This window comes from Leptinotarsa decemlineata, unplaced genomic scaffold (assembly GCF_025532065.1).
Source record: "Leptinotarsa decemlineata unplaced genomic scaffold, Ldec_3_MD MMD2_tig00078422_RagTag_RagTag, whole genome shotgun sequence".
NCBI lineage: Eukaryota > Metazoa > Arthropoda > Insecta > Coleoptera > Chrysomelidae > Leptinotarsa > Leptinotarsa decemlineata.
The window spans coordinates 15519465-15536778 of NW_027412747.1; the positions used below are offsets into that span (position 1 = coordinate 15519465).

The window sequence follows — 17314 nt, forward strand, 5'->3', positions numbered from 1 at the left end:
ATACTGGTCTATAATCATTTATTAGAAAAAACAGTGTACACCAGTCACTGGTGTTTGGTAAGAAAAAAAAAAGGGTTTGCTGATTCCTAAAAGGTCGGTTATGAGGCATTTTGAGTATCGTTGCAGTCTGGTTTGGGTTCAATTTACAATTTGGTTCCCTCAGTTTTGAAGTACAATCAAAATACTGGTGTTTAATCATTTATTGGAAAAAACATTCTGTGCTAGTCACTGGTGTTTTGTAAGGTGAAAAAAAAGGTATGCTGATTCATAAAAGGTCAGTAATGAGACATTGTGAGTAGCGTTGCAGTTTGGTTTGGGTTCAATTTTCAGTTTCATTTCCTCAGTTTTGAAGTTCAATCAAGATACTGATCTATAATCATTTATTAGAAAAAACATTCTACCCCCAGTCACTGGTGTTTGGTAAAAAAAAAGGGTATGCTGATTCGTAAAAGGTCGGTAATGAGACATTGTGGGTATCGTTGCAGTCTGGTTTGGGTTCAATTTTCAGATTCACTTCCTCAGTTTTGGAGTACAATAAAAATAACGTTCTATAATAATTTATTTCCAAATACATTCTCAACAAGTCACTGGTGTTCAGTGAGGAAGAAAGAAAGGATATGCTGATTCATGTAGAACTAAGTTTCTTAGAATGTTCTATCGCTTCGGTGACTAGACGATGACAATATCAGAGCAGGATCGGAAATGTTCTTGAGGTCCACAACCCACTCTACCGACTCCATCTTCGCAAACTCCCCAGCTATTTCCTGAAAATTAAATCTGTTATGAGAACCATGATCTGTTTATTCAAAGATCTAACTCGATCAATGAGGTTGACCTGTAAAAAAAATTGAATATCAATAGTACTAGTGATTCTTAACCAAAGGCATTACCAATAATCATTGTTTAAAAATGATTAAATGACTAATAAGAAGTTTTATTGAGCAGTAGATATTCATTTCTTTTGAATAATTCACGATGATATACTTGTGAAGGTTGCAGCAGAGATTATTATTATTTTTTCCTTAATGTTTTCGTTCGAAATTTGAGTTTGCACATATAAAATTATCACTATTCAAAATTCCACCTTCTGATCAATAAACTTTTGGATATCCGATAATTGTATGAAGAACAATTCAAATTCAGAGTTGAAAGTTTTAATGAAGGGGGTCATCATCAATTCAGTGAAACTTTGAATGAACTTTCCTCAAACTTAAACATATTTTCATTTCGTCTTCCACTTGGCGCAGATCGAACTGAGAATACTGTACCTATTTGCCTTCATTATGTAATAGTTTAAGAACCAAACGACCTACAGACTCACCTTAAGCATTATCGAAATTAAATAAACTATATATTTATATGTGATGGAATTATGATATTCTACTGAACAGTTCACAAAATCGCAACGCAACAAGTGTTTCACTATACAACAACTCCATCAGGAACATTACTGAGAAAGCTAATATACGAGGTCTATTAAATAATTGAGGTGAATGAATGAAAAAACCGTCGCATGAGCATCGCCCAGGAATTGTTGAATGATGTCAACGGCGATATAGATTTGCTCAAAAAGGTCATAACTGGTGAAAAATCATGGATATATGGTTATGACCTCGATGGGAGAGCTCGGGAGAACCGAGGTTTTGCTTACTGTTTTTCCATTCACTATGGCGCAGTGCATCAAGAGTTCTTGTGACATGGCCATACGGCCAAAGAGAAATATCATCTCGAAGTTATGCGCCGTTTTGTGGAAAAACAATCCATGGCTTTTGCATCACGATTATTCAGATCCTCATGCTCCATTGCTTTCTCGTAATTTTTTTATCAATCCCGAGGCTGAACAAAAGTGCTCACCTCAATCTATGGCGGTAGCTGGGATGAATAGAAGTGTCCACCCCGATCTACCTCTCAGAATGAGGCTGGACATAGCAGATCACCTCGTGATTCGATACAAAGGCCAAGGCAAAAATGTATTTGCGGCGCCGAGGCCAAAAGGAGAAAGAGACCGAAAGAGGCAGGAGTAGCAGCAACTATAAGTCCACCCTTCTCCGCCCCCAGTCCACCTACAACAGCAAGGGTACTTCCTGCAGCAGGCGCCAAGAGCTCCGCCTTAAATAATGGCCAGAAACCGGCTGCCCCTGAAGGAAAGCGCCCTCAGTTGAGCACCTCCACGAAGGGAATCCCAAGAAGGTTGAAGAAGCCGCGCAACGACAGTAATGTCGCTGCACCTTTCAAAACCTTCGCGGAGGCCGCCGTGAGACACCTCAAGGTTGCAATCATAGATGGAACTAAACCGTGCGCAGAATGGGAGAGTCTCATCAAAAATCAACTTCTGGAGGAGCTGGACAAGATCATCTTCTCCGCCACCAGCAGCAACAGTAAACCGCCCACGTTCAAATCGTGGGCATCGTGAAATCATCAGAGTGGTCTGCGATAACGACGTGACGCTAGAGTGGCTGAAAAAAGCCAAAATAAGAAAGTGTGTGTTCGGCGAGTCTTGGCCTACACCTGCCGATATAAAGGAGATGTCTCCTAGTGACCTGTCCACCTTCCTGGAAAGGACAGGATGTACGATGACCTAGAAGGACAACTTTTCGGGAGGATGTACAATGAGTCACATGTCGTCTAAGTGCTGTAGGCCTACACTCACATTCTCTACTCTACAGATACTGCCTTATTCAAGCAGATACGAAGATGATTATGAATATCCACTGCACAAAAAGACCTTTTATGAAGAAACCAGTGTCTATTGAACTATAAAATTTTAAAGCAATCTACCAACAGAATTGTAGAGTATAGAAGTTGTTGGTGCATCCCTGAAGACTTGCCAAATTTTTGTATGTACTCGAACAAATTGTAAACGTTTTCTTATATTTGTATATTTTTCGACTTTTTTTGTTGTTTTTCTAGGCATTATAATTATTGACGTACTTTCTAGTTGATGCATTCCAAATTGCCTTCTGTTCAGAAGGCAATTTGGAATTATCACACTCATATATCGCCCTATAGAGTTTTTATACTCACCACATCTGTAAGTCCACCTCAAAACACATCGTTCACATTTGATTTCGGGAAGCTGAACTCTATTCTGAACTTCAAAATCATCTGCCATTATTTCGAATGTGGAGGATCCATCTTCCAATAACAAGTCTTGGAAACAATCTTCCCCAGATTCTGGAGCGTTGGGATCTTCCAATTTACACAAACTGTGGATGAAAAAGTCGTCACATTCCATTTTGTTCAAAAGGAGAAATTACCGAAATGTATTATTTTTATGAAACAAACCATTTAAGGTCATGACTGTGAAAGTTTGAAACTTTCTTCAACGGTGAATTCTAATTTGGTACTGTTTTCCATAGTGATCTTCTAAAAATAATATATTTTTTAATGTTTCTACAAAAAGCCACTATTATTTAAAGTATATAAGATTTTGGAAAATTTTCAATCTATGTAATATTATTCTCTCTGGATCCAGTAGCCTCAGTGCCTGAAAGAATATATAACTGAAAACCGAAAATTTTGTAGTATTCAGGGAGGATGGGCAGTTGAAAGAGGAAGAGATGGTCTATTTGGAAGAGATTGAATAGGCAACACAGACTCACTTCAATAATATGAATTGTCAAAACCAGACAGTAGTTTTTCAGTGCTCTACTTCAAAAATCCTCTGTTTTACCGTGATATTCATATCTGTAGGGTCATCTTCATCCCGAAGTCTATGAAAACCGGGCAGAACACAGCGACGGCCTTCAGACCAATTAGCCTCATGTTTCAACTAAAAACATTGGACAAACTACTCGACAGAACCATGAACAGACTACCGCATCAAAAATACGTACAGGACTGTACTGTTAACGAAAGCGGATGTATATCAAAGTACGGTAAAAGTAGAATGTATGTAGAAATATTCTCAGCAGCTCTCATGCAGGAATCGGTTTAGTTGTCCTCATTGTTATAGAATCTTGTGACAGTCCATCACAAGGTTAGTATCATGGGTATAAATGCAGATAACTCAGTCATTTAATATGGGGCAAATATGATGTTATAAAACGCCTGCATATGAACGCCTTGTATATCATTGTGAAATGTACCGAAAAACATAAGGCAGAAGATAAGGACCGAAACAGAGGGGTAAGAGCCCAAATAAATTCGGACTGAAACCAAAGATGCATTAACTACTTTGTCTGGTGGCCAAAGATGAAACAAATGAGTACAATCACCAATATAGGCGAAATGTGGGAACTAGTTTGTTTGGATATGACAGGTGAAATGAGAAGTACACCAAGATAACCATTGGACAGACATCTTTTTGAATCTTTCTTCCTCACATTTTGTTGTGATGAGGGAGGCAAGAGTAGGATATGTCAGGCTAGGCTAATCACAGAGATACAAGCAATGTGTCAACATAACACCAAAACACACTTTAGTCACATGCCTGATTTTGATTGATTAAATGATTAGAATTCAGTAAAATGTTCAGTTGCAATTGATAAATTATACAATGTATAGAATATATAATTGGGGAATTGAAATGATCTGCAGAAAGACTTGTGTCCAGGAAAGAAAGTTTTGGCTTTCTACTTCTCGATCTTGATACAAAAAATGTGGGAATCTTCAAAATGAAGAAAAGAAGTGATAAATTTCAAAAAAATAACTTCATATAAAGATGTGCAGATCATGCAAAGAAGTAACTTCCAGTCACAAACTGGAAAAAAAATCTTGTCGAAACAGCTATTTTCATATAAACATTGAATCACATGAGAGGAAAATACTTTCGAAACAAAATTAATTTCTCTTTAAAATATACCCTTTCAATTCAAAGTTGTTTGTAATACGGAGAACCCAAAGAATTGCAGGTTTCTGTTTCAGCCTCAACCAAAAACCAAAAGAAAAAATTAAACGGAGAATTAGAGTAAGAATTCTTCATAGATGAATTTTTTTGAAAAATTTTTAATGACATCCAAAACTCATCAATTCTTGTTTTTCTAATAAGTTTATTCATTTTGCTGCTGAGTGCCATGTTCTAGAACATTTTTCTTTGAAATAAAATATATTTAAATATAAGTAATACAACAATGAAACAACAACAACAAAATTCAATTAGCGCTCCGGGACGACTTGATTGATTCCGGTTGAACCGGTTGAAGGAAAACCCGGAAAAACCTGCAGCACCACATCATCTGAAGATCTCAATCTGCCAATGTCCTCTTTTTCATAGAATAAAATGTGGGGTGTCCCCAGAGACTCCAATAGATTTAAGATATCGCCAAAATATTTAGATATCAAGATGGATTACTGAATAAGCTGTTCATACTCTGGACGAAAGATCAAAGAAATACCTAGATTGAGAGTAAGGATGATACTTCCTTATTTGGATTTCACATTTAACATATTGACATGAGAACTAAATACTATTCCATTATATACATATAGTGGCCGTCCACCATTAACTACCATATGAAACAATATGTTAGAATACAAACTGGTTTCTGTAGGAAACGTCTCATATTTTTGTCTGCCATGTACGAATCTCATGCATGTTTTTTTCTTTCTTTCCATGCTATAGCAGTTTTGACTTCGAAAGCAAATAAAAGCAATATTCTCACCTGTAAGTAAAACTTCCTAAATGATTTGCTGTAAGTAAAACTGTGACATTAATTACAGTGCCCGACTGGTAAGTCCCTCCAATGATGCCAACTCCGTATTTTCCAGTATTTTCGTTATCTTGTGGATGAGGGTCTGAGTATCGGTCCCCGCAAACACCACACTTGCCATCGTTTATCCCATTTTGTTCCTAAAGATAATACATTTTTTAATCCGTCAATGGTAATATTCGATTTTGTATGTGTTTTATGGGTCATGGTCACCTCGCTCGCCCAAAATGAATCCCTTAGATTATTTTCTCTGGGGACACCTTAAAACGTTGGAATACAAAACTGCTATTCAAAGTGAAGAGGATTTACGGAATAAAATCATTAATTCATGTGACATATTAAAAAATACGCCAGGTATTTTCAGAAGAGTGCGAAATTCAATGATGCGGTGGCTAGACAGTTGTATTGAAGCCGAAGGAGGCCATTTCCAACACTTAATTTAGTGCAATTCATTAGTCTAGATGTTAATGTTATTCAATATTTGTTTTTATTGTTACGTAATCAGTAATGAAAAATTGTAAAAATAATAATTTCCAAAAGAAACATTTAATTCCCCATATTATTCCTTATGAGCTCCAGGGATATGCAATTAGGTCGACTTTTTCTTCTTAAAAACTAAGCAAGATACGAAAAAAATTTCAAGAAACAAAAAAGTTGTATTTCTAATTGCTTATTCCAAAGAAATAATGGAAATTGCACAAAAGTCATTGGCGTACATTTTTAAGTCGAAAATATTCGTTCAAATCCCGCTCGAGACGCCACTGTACTTAATAAATTGAATCAAGTTTAGGCTAAATTAACTCCTCCATGTTATCAATACCAGTGCCAAATTACAACAAAATTAGTTGAATGATATCCAAGATATTTACGAATAACTTTTTTTAAATTTTTTTTAACACCCTGTATCTTGAGAACGAAGGATTTGCGGACCCAGGTTCATATGAACATTTCGTCTCAATTTCTATTGAAATTATGGTACATACTTAATTAACACCCTAAATGTTAATGTATAATCAATGTTCTGTGATGACCATTATTTCAGGTTCTTCTACGATCTATACAGTACATTTCATTCATGTTTTTGACTTTTTTTTTTATTTTTTCTGAAAATCATCGTACCAAAAGTTATTCAGGGTGGTTCGTTTGAAATGGAATGCACTGTATATAAATGATGAATTTGCCAACACAATATACGTTTTTTATTTAATAGAGGTATTTTCATATTTTGAATCATTTTAGCATTTGACGTAACAAACAGTGCTCGTAGATCAAAGTGATATTTTCCGAAAGGTTTGAGGACACAATGCTGAGGTCGGGAGTCCAAACCTCAAAAATTTGGGCATGCTGAAAAGTTATATTGATATAAAGTGTCAAAATGTGAAGGTAAATTCGTTAAAAAAAATTATGTTTTGGGGAGACCATTTTTTGATTATATCAAGATGAAAATAGAAATATTTGATGATATCTCAAAACAGTTGATGTGGCAAATTTCGTACCACGTCAGAAATGATGAATGTTGTGTTATTAGCTGAGTGCATAAATTCATTATATTGTTTTTCTACACCCGTACTCTAACAATACACTTATATGACCATAATCCGTTTCATAATGATATCCATTATGATACAGATTTTTCATAACGATACAGATTATCAACCAATAGAAACCCATAATTTTTCAATCAAGAATCCTTTTCCTTTGTTTGTCCTAGATTCTAACCTAAGTAACTAATGGCTTTATTTGTCAAAATCAGTTTTCATATTACCTACCTATATTATCAAAATGTCTGAAAACAGTGATATAGAAGGAATACCATCGACTCCAATATTTTTAAAAGATCAGATTAATTACAGTTGTTATATTCATTATCAATATAATTAGAATCTTTATAGTTTTCATATATCCATGATAATACCATTAAGTTTGTGTTTTTTCAAAAAAATATGAGTTAATTACTGTAAATGTGTTCAATACAAATATAATACTTATATTTTTTCATTATTTATCGGGTTTAGAAAAAATAGCGTATGCAACTCTCATGTAATGGTTATTAATACACTCGCATATACCATACAAAACTCGCCTTCGGCTCGTTTCGTATCCCGGTTAATGCTCGTGTCTTAATAACCATCATTACATGATCGTTGCATAATATACTAATTTGTGCAGCACGAAGTCAAGTCATACTAACACGATCAAGATTGCCAAGTCATTTTCATGCTCAACTATAGATTTTGTGTTAGAAAAAAGTAGATTGATATAGAACATAGTGGAAACTATCATATATAGATACAAACTGCATACATGATTATGTTCAATATTTATAATTATTCAATAACTATCATTCGAAAGACAAAACAGGAAATATACTGCAAAATAGTTGACATGACAACACTGTGCTAGATCCGATCTTTTCACTTGCGGCAGTTTTGCCTAAACTATGATGGATATTACTGGTTTTGCTTCTTTTTGTTACCAACGTCCAAGAAAACGAATTATTTCAATAGGTAAAAATATTAAAGTCGAAAGATGCATCGATGCACGATAGGCGTAACCTGCATGCGATTGCCGCGTGATGGACGGAGTCTACGCGGGCTCGTCAACGAAATGTATGAATATAGAGTTCCGCGAGCCATTTGGGAATTCGTCGTTAGTTAGGAAAGCTATAGATTACGTTAGTTAGGAAAGCTACAGATTACACTGTAGACGACCCCTACCGATATAGAAGGCCCCGACACTCAGCCGAGTGAGGCCATCATATCCTCCGTTGACGGGTGAATATTTTTTTCACCAAACACCCCAGCAAGTTAGGGATACACTGTGATGGGCGGTACGGATGTCTGAGGACATTCTTACCATCAAAAACCCCAGTGAGTTGTGTTTCGTTTCTTCACCTGACAAACAACATGTCTAAGGGGTAGGGAAGCTAGGCTCCATCCCGAATAAAACGACGATGGCGATCTGTTCATGGATTCGAGCGTCAGCCTTAGTCGCGCTCACAGCTGCGTAATTAGTGCTTTGCAGAGTAGGAAGATGGCTTAGGCCGCAACGGGAAAACCACTAGCCAGCCTCCTCCCTATCCAGGATCAAAACACATCTGGAGGTACGCCGACACAGCTCACTTACGGGTCAGCCTACGTGGGCTGTGCCACTGCTCTAGTGGCTGAAAGCAAACGTCCGCGTGCCTCCGGGAGCAGTTCTCACCATCGGGCTAGGTGGCTAGGTAGCTTGAGTCGCAGACGAGTGTGTCGAGTAGGTACCTGAAGGTATCGCAGGATACCTTCAGGTATCCTACGAGTCCCTAACCTAGTCGATATTAGGTCCTGAACTCACCAGGTCCTGAAGGACCTCGCGGGTTTAAGACCTTCCGGCAAACTATCACTCTGGTCAGGGAGCGGCAAGCAGCCTTGGGACGAAAACATTACTCCGAATATTTTTTTAACTTTGACGCCGGGTTTTCAATGCTATGTACGCTGCTGGAGTATACAAAAATAATGAGCTGAGTTTTCACTTCAGCATCATGTCCGAGACCTAGACTGCAATCCTGCCGCGGTGCTTTATTCTGGTTACACAAATCTAATATTTTGTTTTTCATTTTTTGGTGTGCGGTGCTATGGTGCGATGCTATGATCAGAGCAATTGTAGGCGCTCCATTCTGTACTTACACTAAGATTTGGACACAAGAAGACTCATTTACCCTCGACATACACTTGACCCTTGCGCTGACTCTTCCTACGCTCCACGCAAACTGGTGATTACATCAAGGCGTTACGTCAGGTCCAAAATGTCACTGAATTATCTGACAATTAACGCATCGAAATTGTCAATTGACATATCATAACTGAGAGTTTGTATCAAAACCGACGAACAAAGCATTTTCCCACGTCTACTGTCTCTTGATCACTTTCAAAGATAAAGCATCTGATGTTGCCCATCGCGAAATTCTTCGCTTTTTGTGCTTTCAAAAGTTTTATTCCAACTGTCACTTATTCGACAGAATTTCTCACAGTATTTTGCAAGCAGAAACATAAACGTGAATATTTTTGACATTGTATTCTGAATTTGTGTGCTGAAAACTGCTAGCATACGGAATATCGAAATATGAAAGGTATATGTGTCGAAGAAAAAATGTACGATATAATGTCTACATAATTCCATCGTCTGTATGATGTTTTGGGAAACGGCCCGTAGTTTTGACAGTGACACAAATCCAATTTTGTCTGCTTCATCTTCTTGGTGAGCGGATGCGACGAATGGCACTCCATTGTGGCCGTATACTAAAATCCAATGGATATTTTCATCAAGTACCAAAAATATTCAGCAATAACAAATATCTTTCAAATAATATATGCGATTTTTTTTTCAAAATATATAATTTTTCGAATTGAAGTACTCATTCAAATACAATAACAATATAAATACAGAAATTGAATAACAAGAAAAAATAGGATTTGCAATATAAATATCATATCAAGGTGCGACCTTGTTTGAAAGTGCCACATTGTCTGCTACATAATTGCTCGTATCTAATCCTTGTAGAGGAAATCCGATGGCAACATTGAACATTGTGAACATTGTGAAGGAATCCAAGCATTGCGACAATCACAATTGGCCATTTCTTCGTGGTATGGAGACAGACAAATCCCAGAAAGGATCTAGGTGCACGTCATCGTGGATTTCAATTAACCAACGACATAATCTACAATCTCAGAGTTATATATCCTCATATATATCAGCCATGAATATTGCGATTTTCTTCTGTCGTTCAATTTTGCGTCAATCTCCATTAGAATTGGTTTTAATTTCTCACCAATTATATTAAAGTCTTCATGTAAACTTTCTGAAAAATAACGAAGGAACTCCTGAGCGTCTCGATGGGCATACGAGTAACCCATAAATCGATGTTTACTCCTCTATCAGATGAATCTTCTGGTCACAATTCCTTGATAAATTCAGAGAACGCTTTGATTAAAGTACCCTCCATACTAGAAATACTACTATTGACAACTTTTATGAATCCATTCTTTTTCAATAATTCAGTAACCATCTCGTGTTTGATAAAAAATTGGATTACACTGTTCAAGGAGCAGGTGCCAATATTGTTCAACCCATTCAGTCCAAGGATCTCACTGATCTAATTTTGAATTTCACTGATCAAATGTTGTTGTTATTGTTGATGCTACGTTCGCCACTGCTGTCTTCTTATGAGTAATTACGGATGCGATGATTCTCCTCATCATTGGAACTCAAAGTTAAACTACTTGAAACTGAATTGGATAGATATACAGTGTGTAAAAGCCAAATGGAATATTTCGGTTACTGTACATAAAAAAAATACATGAAAAAAAATGTAAATTACAATTTGCAATCTTCGAAAGCTTCACCATTACGGATTTAGAAATAAGGCATATTCATGGTTTACGACATATTTATCTGGCCGCACACAAGTAGTAAAAACAAAAACAATGTCAAGCTTACGTAATATACAATGTGGTGTTCCCCAAGGATCAGTCTTAGGTCCAATTTTGTTTTTACTATATGCCAATGATTTGACGATGCTTGACATTTCAGAAAGTTTCACGCTATTCGCCGATGATACCACCATACTATGGCATAAAGACAAGAAAGCCGATCTTCAACAGGTCATCAATTCAGATATAATAAAGGTTGAAGAGTGGTGCAACTCAAACCTTTTATCCTTCAATATATTAAAAACCAAGATGGTGTCTTTCAAATGCGCAGTATCTGATATTTCTATCAACCACCAGATCATTGAAAACAGTGTGTTTTCTAAATTTTTAGGACTATACATTGACAACGGTCTCGAATTTAATGAACATGTCAAAAACCTGAATGAAAAATTGTCCTCTGGTTGTTACGCTGTAAAAATTGCTGCAAACGAACTAGGTTACACAATCGCAAAGTCAGTATACTACTCCTTGATAGAATCACATTTGCGATATATGGTATCCCATTCTGGGGAGTGTGCAGTGGAAATGTTCTTCAAAGTGTTTTTGTTTTACAAAAAAGAGCCCTGAGATACCTCTGTAAATTAAAATTTCGCGATTCGTGTAGAGTTCACTTCAAGCAACATAACTTTCTCACGGTAATGTGTATATTTATACATGAAACAGTGTGTCTCATTTATAAACATAAACAAAATGTCATTATAGATAGTAGATATGCCACCCGCCAAAGTGACCATATCAAACTACCTTTACCATATTCCACTCTAGTGGAGGACTCCATTATATATAACTGCTGCAAGATGTACAACCACCTTCCAAATTATATCCAACACTGGCTTCAGAAAAGCTGTAAAAAGAGTTCTTTCCGATAGAACCTATTATAGTTTGGAAGAATATTATGCGGATATAATAGACTAATAATAAATATACCAAAACTTTACATTTTGATATCACATACCTACTATTGTTTGTTATATTTTAAATTTTAAATGAGTGACTGATCGCTTTTTAACAATTCAATTTTATAAAGTAGTGACTACGTATACTATGTATACTAAGTATATAATTAAATGTTATTCATATAATTTAATTTAATTCATTTTATTTATACAGGCTTTGTCAACAAGATGTTATTCTTTGATAATAAAGCATATTTTGATTGATTGATTGATTGACATTCTTCAACGTAAAAATACCAGCCCTACCTTGAACCCCCTTATCACAGGTACAACCCCAATTTTTCAAATAAGAAGTGTAGATTTGTGATATATCTTTGGAAAGGACTCTTCATTCTCTATTCAAAAATGGTATCGCTTTCAAGTTTATTGCAACAATTGAAATGAATTAAATAAAAATAATGTTGGTACCGAATCGATCCTCGCCTCCCTATCCACCGATTGGAAAATGTTGTATCGAGGTATTGCCGGACACTAACTTGGTAATGTGGTGGTGCTCCATCCTGCGGAAACTATATCGTATTCACTGGAACTTGAGGGTTTCCTGGATCAGGATATAAATTTGCTAAACTTGGGATGACATCATTTTGAAGTAGTGCCAAATAATTATCGCTCTTCAAGTTGATCTCAATGAAAAAAGAACAAATGATATGGTTTCCTACAATCCCTGCCCAAACATTACCCTTTTGAGGGTATTGCGTGTGTTCTTCTCTCATCCAGTGAGGATTTTCCGTTGACCAGTAGCGGTAATTTTGCCTATTAGCATGACTGTTAAGAGACAAAGTACACTCATCAGAAAACATAACATCTTCAAATTGGATGATATTGATATCCATTATTTGCTAACAAAAATAAGTTATTCTATCACAATCGTCTTCCATGAGCTCCTGAGTAGGTATCATCCTATAGGGATTCATTTTATTTTCTTTCAATATGTATATTAACGATGTATGGCTAACATTAAATGTAGTGGATGCATATCTACTCGATGTATGTGGGTTTTCCTCGAACTCAAACATCACATCTAACTTGAGTTCTTCACTCATTGTATTGGCAGCTGCTTTTTTTATGTGCCCCACATAACCAAGCTCGCGAAACTGCTTCTCCATTTTGCTTATTGTTCTTTGAGATATGGGCGTTAAATTAGGAACTTTCTCATTAAATAGGTGAGCTACTTCTTATTATGTTCGGGCTTTATCTCCGTAACCAATCATTTGTAAAACTGTTATTTTATGCATTTTCGTTAGTCTAACCATTTGTCAGACTTGAAGTTGACAAACTTCAAACTTGAAATAAAATACTGACAACTAATGTTGTGATATACAAAACATGTTGACAAGGCGATCTAAACTGACGTTGCCATGGAAATTATTTACAGTTTTTCAAAGGATTCCATCTAAAAAGAAAATTGCTATGGTTTTTGTTTACTTTCTCATTATCAATACCCCAACATGAAATAAGTTTTGAGTATGTTGCAATAAGTTTTGAGTGTATTTTATCAAATTTCAGTAAACACATGATTTTAATTTATTTTATCTTAATTTTTGCAATAATCTTGAAAGCGATAACATTCACGAATAGAGAATGGAGAGACCTTCCAAACGATAGATCACAAGTTTATGCTTCCTATTTTAAAAATTGGGGGTTGTACCCATCATTCAACGGGGGTTGAAGGTAGGGATAGCATTTTTCCGTTGAAGTATGTCAAATTATAATTAAAATTTGACGTGTTTCGGGATTTTGTTAAAATATGTACCGTAACCGAAATAATGAATTGGTTCCATTTGGCTTTTACACACTATATGGCATACCTTTTGAGTTTGAATGAAGTAAATATTGTTGTGTTTCGAAGTATCATTCGAAAAACGACCTTTGCAAATACTCACTAACTCTACATTTTATTTTTATATATCTGTTCACGTGAACTCACCCAAAATCCTCCACAGAAATTTTGATTGTCGTTGGTATTAACTGGAGCAGCAGAATTAACCCTCCACATAGAGCTCCTGTTGATGGGATCCATCAACATTCCATGGCTTGCTATTCCATTGAAGTACAAGGAGATGCAAACTAAAAGTAGAGCTGATTTCATTTCAAAATTTCCCAAACGATTTCAATGTGTAAAGTAAAGCGATTCAAATCTAGAGTAATCATCCGAAAATTGATCTTTTTATATACGTTTTTATCGTATATGTTTATCGATAAGATTTTGGCTAAGAATTGTTCTGAGAAATTGCCAGCTATTAGTGAAAACGTAAGGAATGTCATGAGTTGTTTCCTCAAATCCACCAATAAATTATTTTGACACGTTAGTTATTGTTAGTGATTGTACTTAACCCCCTCAATAAATGAAGTTTCCATAATCGCCGATTATTATGAAGAAATTTCACTTTAATTATTTTGTTTTCAAGTTTCTTCTTGATCTATCTCTAATGTCCCACAACAATAATAAATCTCGTTTAAGTTATCATTTCAAAACAAACCTCGTGAACCCTCATCTGAAATCGATTTATCAGGTATGATCATTCGTCTTTTTTTCATTGAAAAAATGTTCACTTACAATATTTTTTTATTATCAATTATGATGTGTCCGAGATAAGGATGTCTATCATTAAGATCTCGGAAACCTTTAAAGATACGCAACTTAAGGATTATTAGGATGCTGAGAAAAACTGCCGAAAAAACCCAAATTATCCAAATTCATTATGTTTCTTGGTGAGAAATATATGACAAAAGGATTTCTCAATACTTTTTTCATTCTCGAAAAGGCCTAGATAGATTTCCACTGTAAAGTTTCGTTTCGGAAAAGTCATCATCAACTCCATTTTTATGCAACCCACAAAAATTCAGACTGTGTTGAAAACTTTTTTCATTGAAATTGCAATAATGTTCGGAACAGTATGATTCTACATTATTCAATCAGAAAAAGTGTTTGTTACGCTAACGTATCAGAATAATAAGGGCTGAAAGAGTAAAGCTGATAATATATGTATTGATTATTCGGTAAATAAAGGTTTTGGCTTTCTACTTCTTCATCTCCATACAAAAGGATATGAGAATATTCCAAAGAAAAGAATAAAGCAATCAGTTTCGAAATACACTCTATATAAAGGTGTCTAGTACATGCAAAGAAGTAACTTTCAGACACCAACTGGAAAAAACTCTCGCGAAATAACTACTTTCATATAAAAATTAAATTACACGAAAGAAAAAGAACTTTCGAAATAATATGTGTGATTGATGACTTGTTTGTTTTGTGGTAATTCATGATCACTTTAATGAAATGAATAAAAACACTTATGTCTAATTTTCACTAGTTAATTTTATTTATACGACCGATTTCTGGTTTAACCCCATTATCAAGTGTTATACTTGATAACGAAATTAAACCCGAAACTGATCGTATAAATAAAATTAACTAGTGGAAATCAGACAAAAATGTTTTTATTCATTTCATTAAATTGAAAACTTTCGGAACAAATACTTTTCTATGAACACTCAATTATACGAAAAACGATTTTTCCTTTTCAGTTTGTACTCCAAACATTCTTTATGGAATTGAATCGTATGTTACTCACAAGATTGCTACACAAAATAATTCATGACAGATACATGATGGGATTGGCCGATACTTGTTGAAAATCCACAACTAATATATTAAAAAACACTTCATTGTTAGATTTTCACTGAACAGTTTCACAAAAATGCAACACTTGTTTCGCCATACAATTGTTTCTTCGGGCGTGTCTGTACTAACTATATTCTAGATATTCAATGCATAAAGCAATGAATATGTAGAGCATATAAAATACTTGATTTTATAATTTGAAGTACCTATTTTTCAAATACCTGAGTTTGTCAAGAATTAAATTACCCGAGCCTATGTACCTATCACTTTCCACATTTGATAATATATTTAGTAACGGGCAATTATTCAATTCTAATTGGTCATTCAGTAAATTACTCGAATCCTTGAATCTATTGATTTCTAAACATTCTAGAGTATTGAGTTTCAAACTTTTCTCTTCTGAATGTAACACGTCGTATTCATGTCCTTCTGCAGAAAAGTGGTTTGCTAATGTGGAATTGCTCTTTCTATTTACAAAACTACCACTATGCTCTTCAATTCTTTGGAAAAATGTTCTCCATGTTTGACCCATGTATAGTTTTGGGCAAGAGCCACAAGTCAAATTATATACTCCTGATCTAGCCGGCAGCGAAGTTTTGTCTTGTTTTTCATGAACTTACTCAGACTATTATTCGTTCTGTAAGCTACGTTTACGCAATGAAGTTGATTTCAAGAGAGACCTTTACTGTATTCCTTTTTTCAATATATTTGATCAGGAAGGAGCTGATGAAAAAATAACTTTTTCAGTTAACTGTTTGACCAATCTTTTCGATAGACAAGCTCCCTTGAAAATATCAAGAATAACTAAGAAGCGATCCCCTTGCCTAACTGGAACAATAAAAGAGATGATGTTAATAAGGGATAAAGCTTTCAGAAGATTCAAAAGAACTAAATCAGAAATTCATTTTCAGTTCTATAGGGACATGCGGAACGTCACAAATCAGGCGATTAAGAGAGAAAAGAAGGCATATTTCATTTCAGAGCTTAACAAAAAAAACAACAAAGATCTCGGAAAGCCATAAAATCTAATGAGTTCATACCAAATAAAATTCACAGCATTCCAGAGAATTTGAAGAATCCCTCGCAGTTGAATAATTTTTTTGTTAACTCAATTCCTATTAATGAACCACCCCCCGAACTCACCTCTTTCTATACTGACAATAAATTGATAGAATTTAACTTTATATTTCAAGAAGTACATGATATGTTCGTTTTTGAAACAATTTCTAATATAAAAACCAAATTCAATGGGATATGATTTACTTAATATAAAACTCATAAAAATGTGCTGTCCACATATAATTCCATATGTAACACATACTGTGAATTTTTGTCTAAAAAATAATATTTTCTCCACGGTATGGAAGAAAGCAATTGTAAAAGTTGTTCCAAAAAAAATAATCAGAATACAAAGACCTACGCGCCATTAGTTTATTACCAACTTTGTCAAAAGTTCTTGAAAGAGCTATTGAAGTTCAGTTGAAAGAACACATTGACAATTTCTCTATAATTCCAATAACTCAATCCGGATTTCGTAAAGGACATAGTTGTACAACTGCTTTGTTGCATATAGTGGACGATATTATAAGAGCACGTGACGAAAAAAATAAT

General features: G+C 35.1%; 1 protein-coding gene across 1 annotated transcript; it reads right to left on the bottom strand.

Moving 5' to 3' along the window:
• Positions 1–541: 541 nt before the first annotated feature.
• Positions 542–14231, bottom strand: LOC111515816 (uncharacterized). Its single transcript, XM_074185984.1, has 4 exons — positions 14006–14231; positions 5604–5791; positions 3025–3206; positions 542–764 (listed from the first exon to the last, which is right to left on the bottom strand). The coding sequence occupies exons 1-4, from the start codon at positions 14165–14167 to the stop codon at positions 670–672; spliced, it is 627 nt and encodes a 208-aa protein (XP_074042085.1). The 5' UTR covers positions 14168–14231; the 3' UTR covers positions 542–669.
• Positions 14232–17314: the final 3083 nt, after the last annotated feature.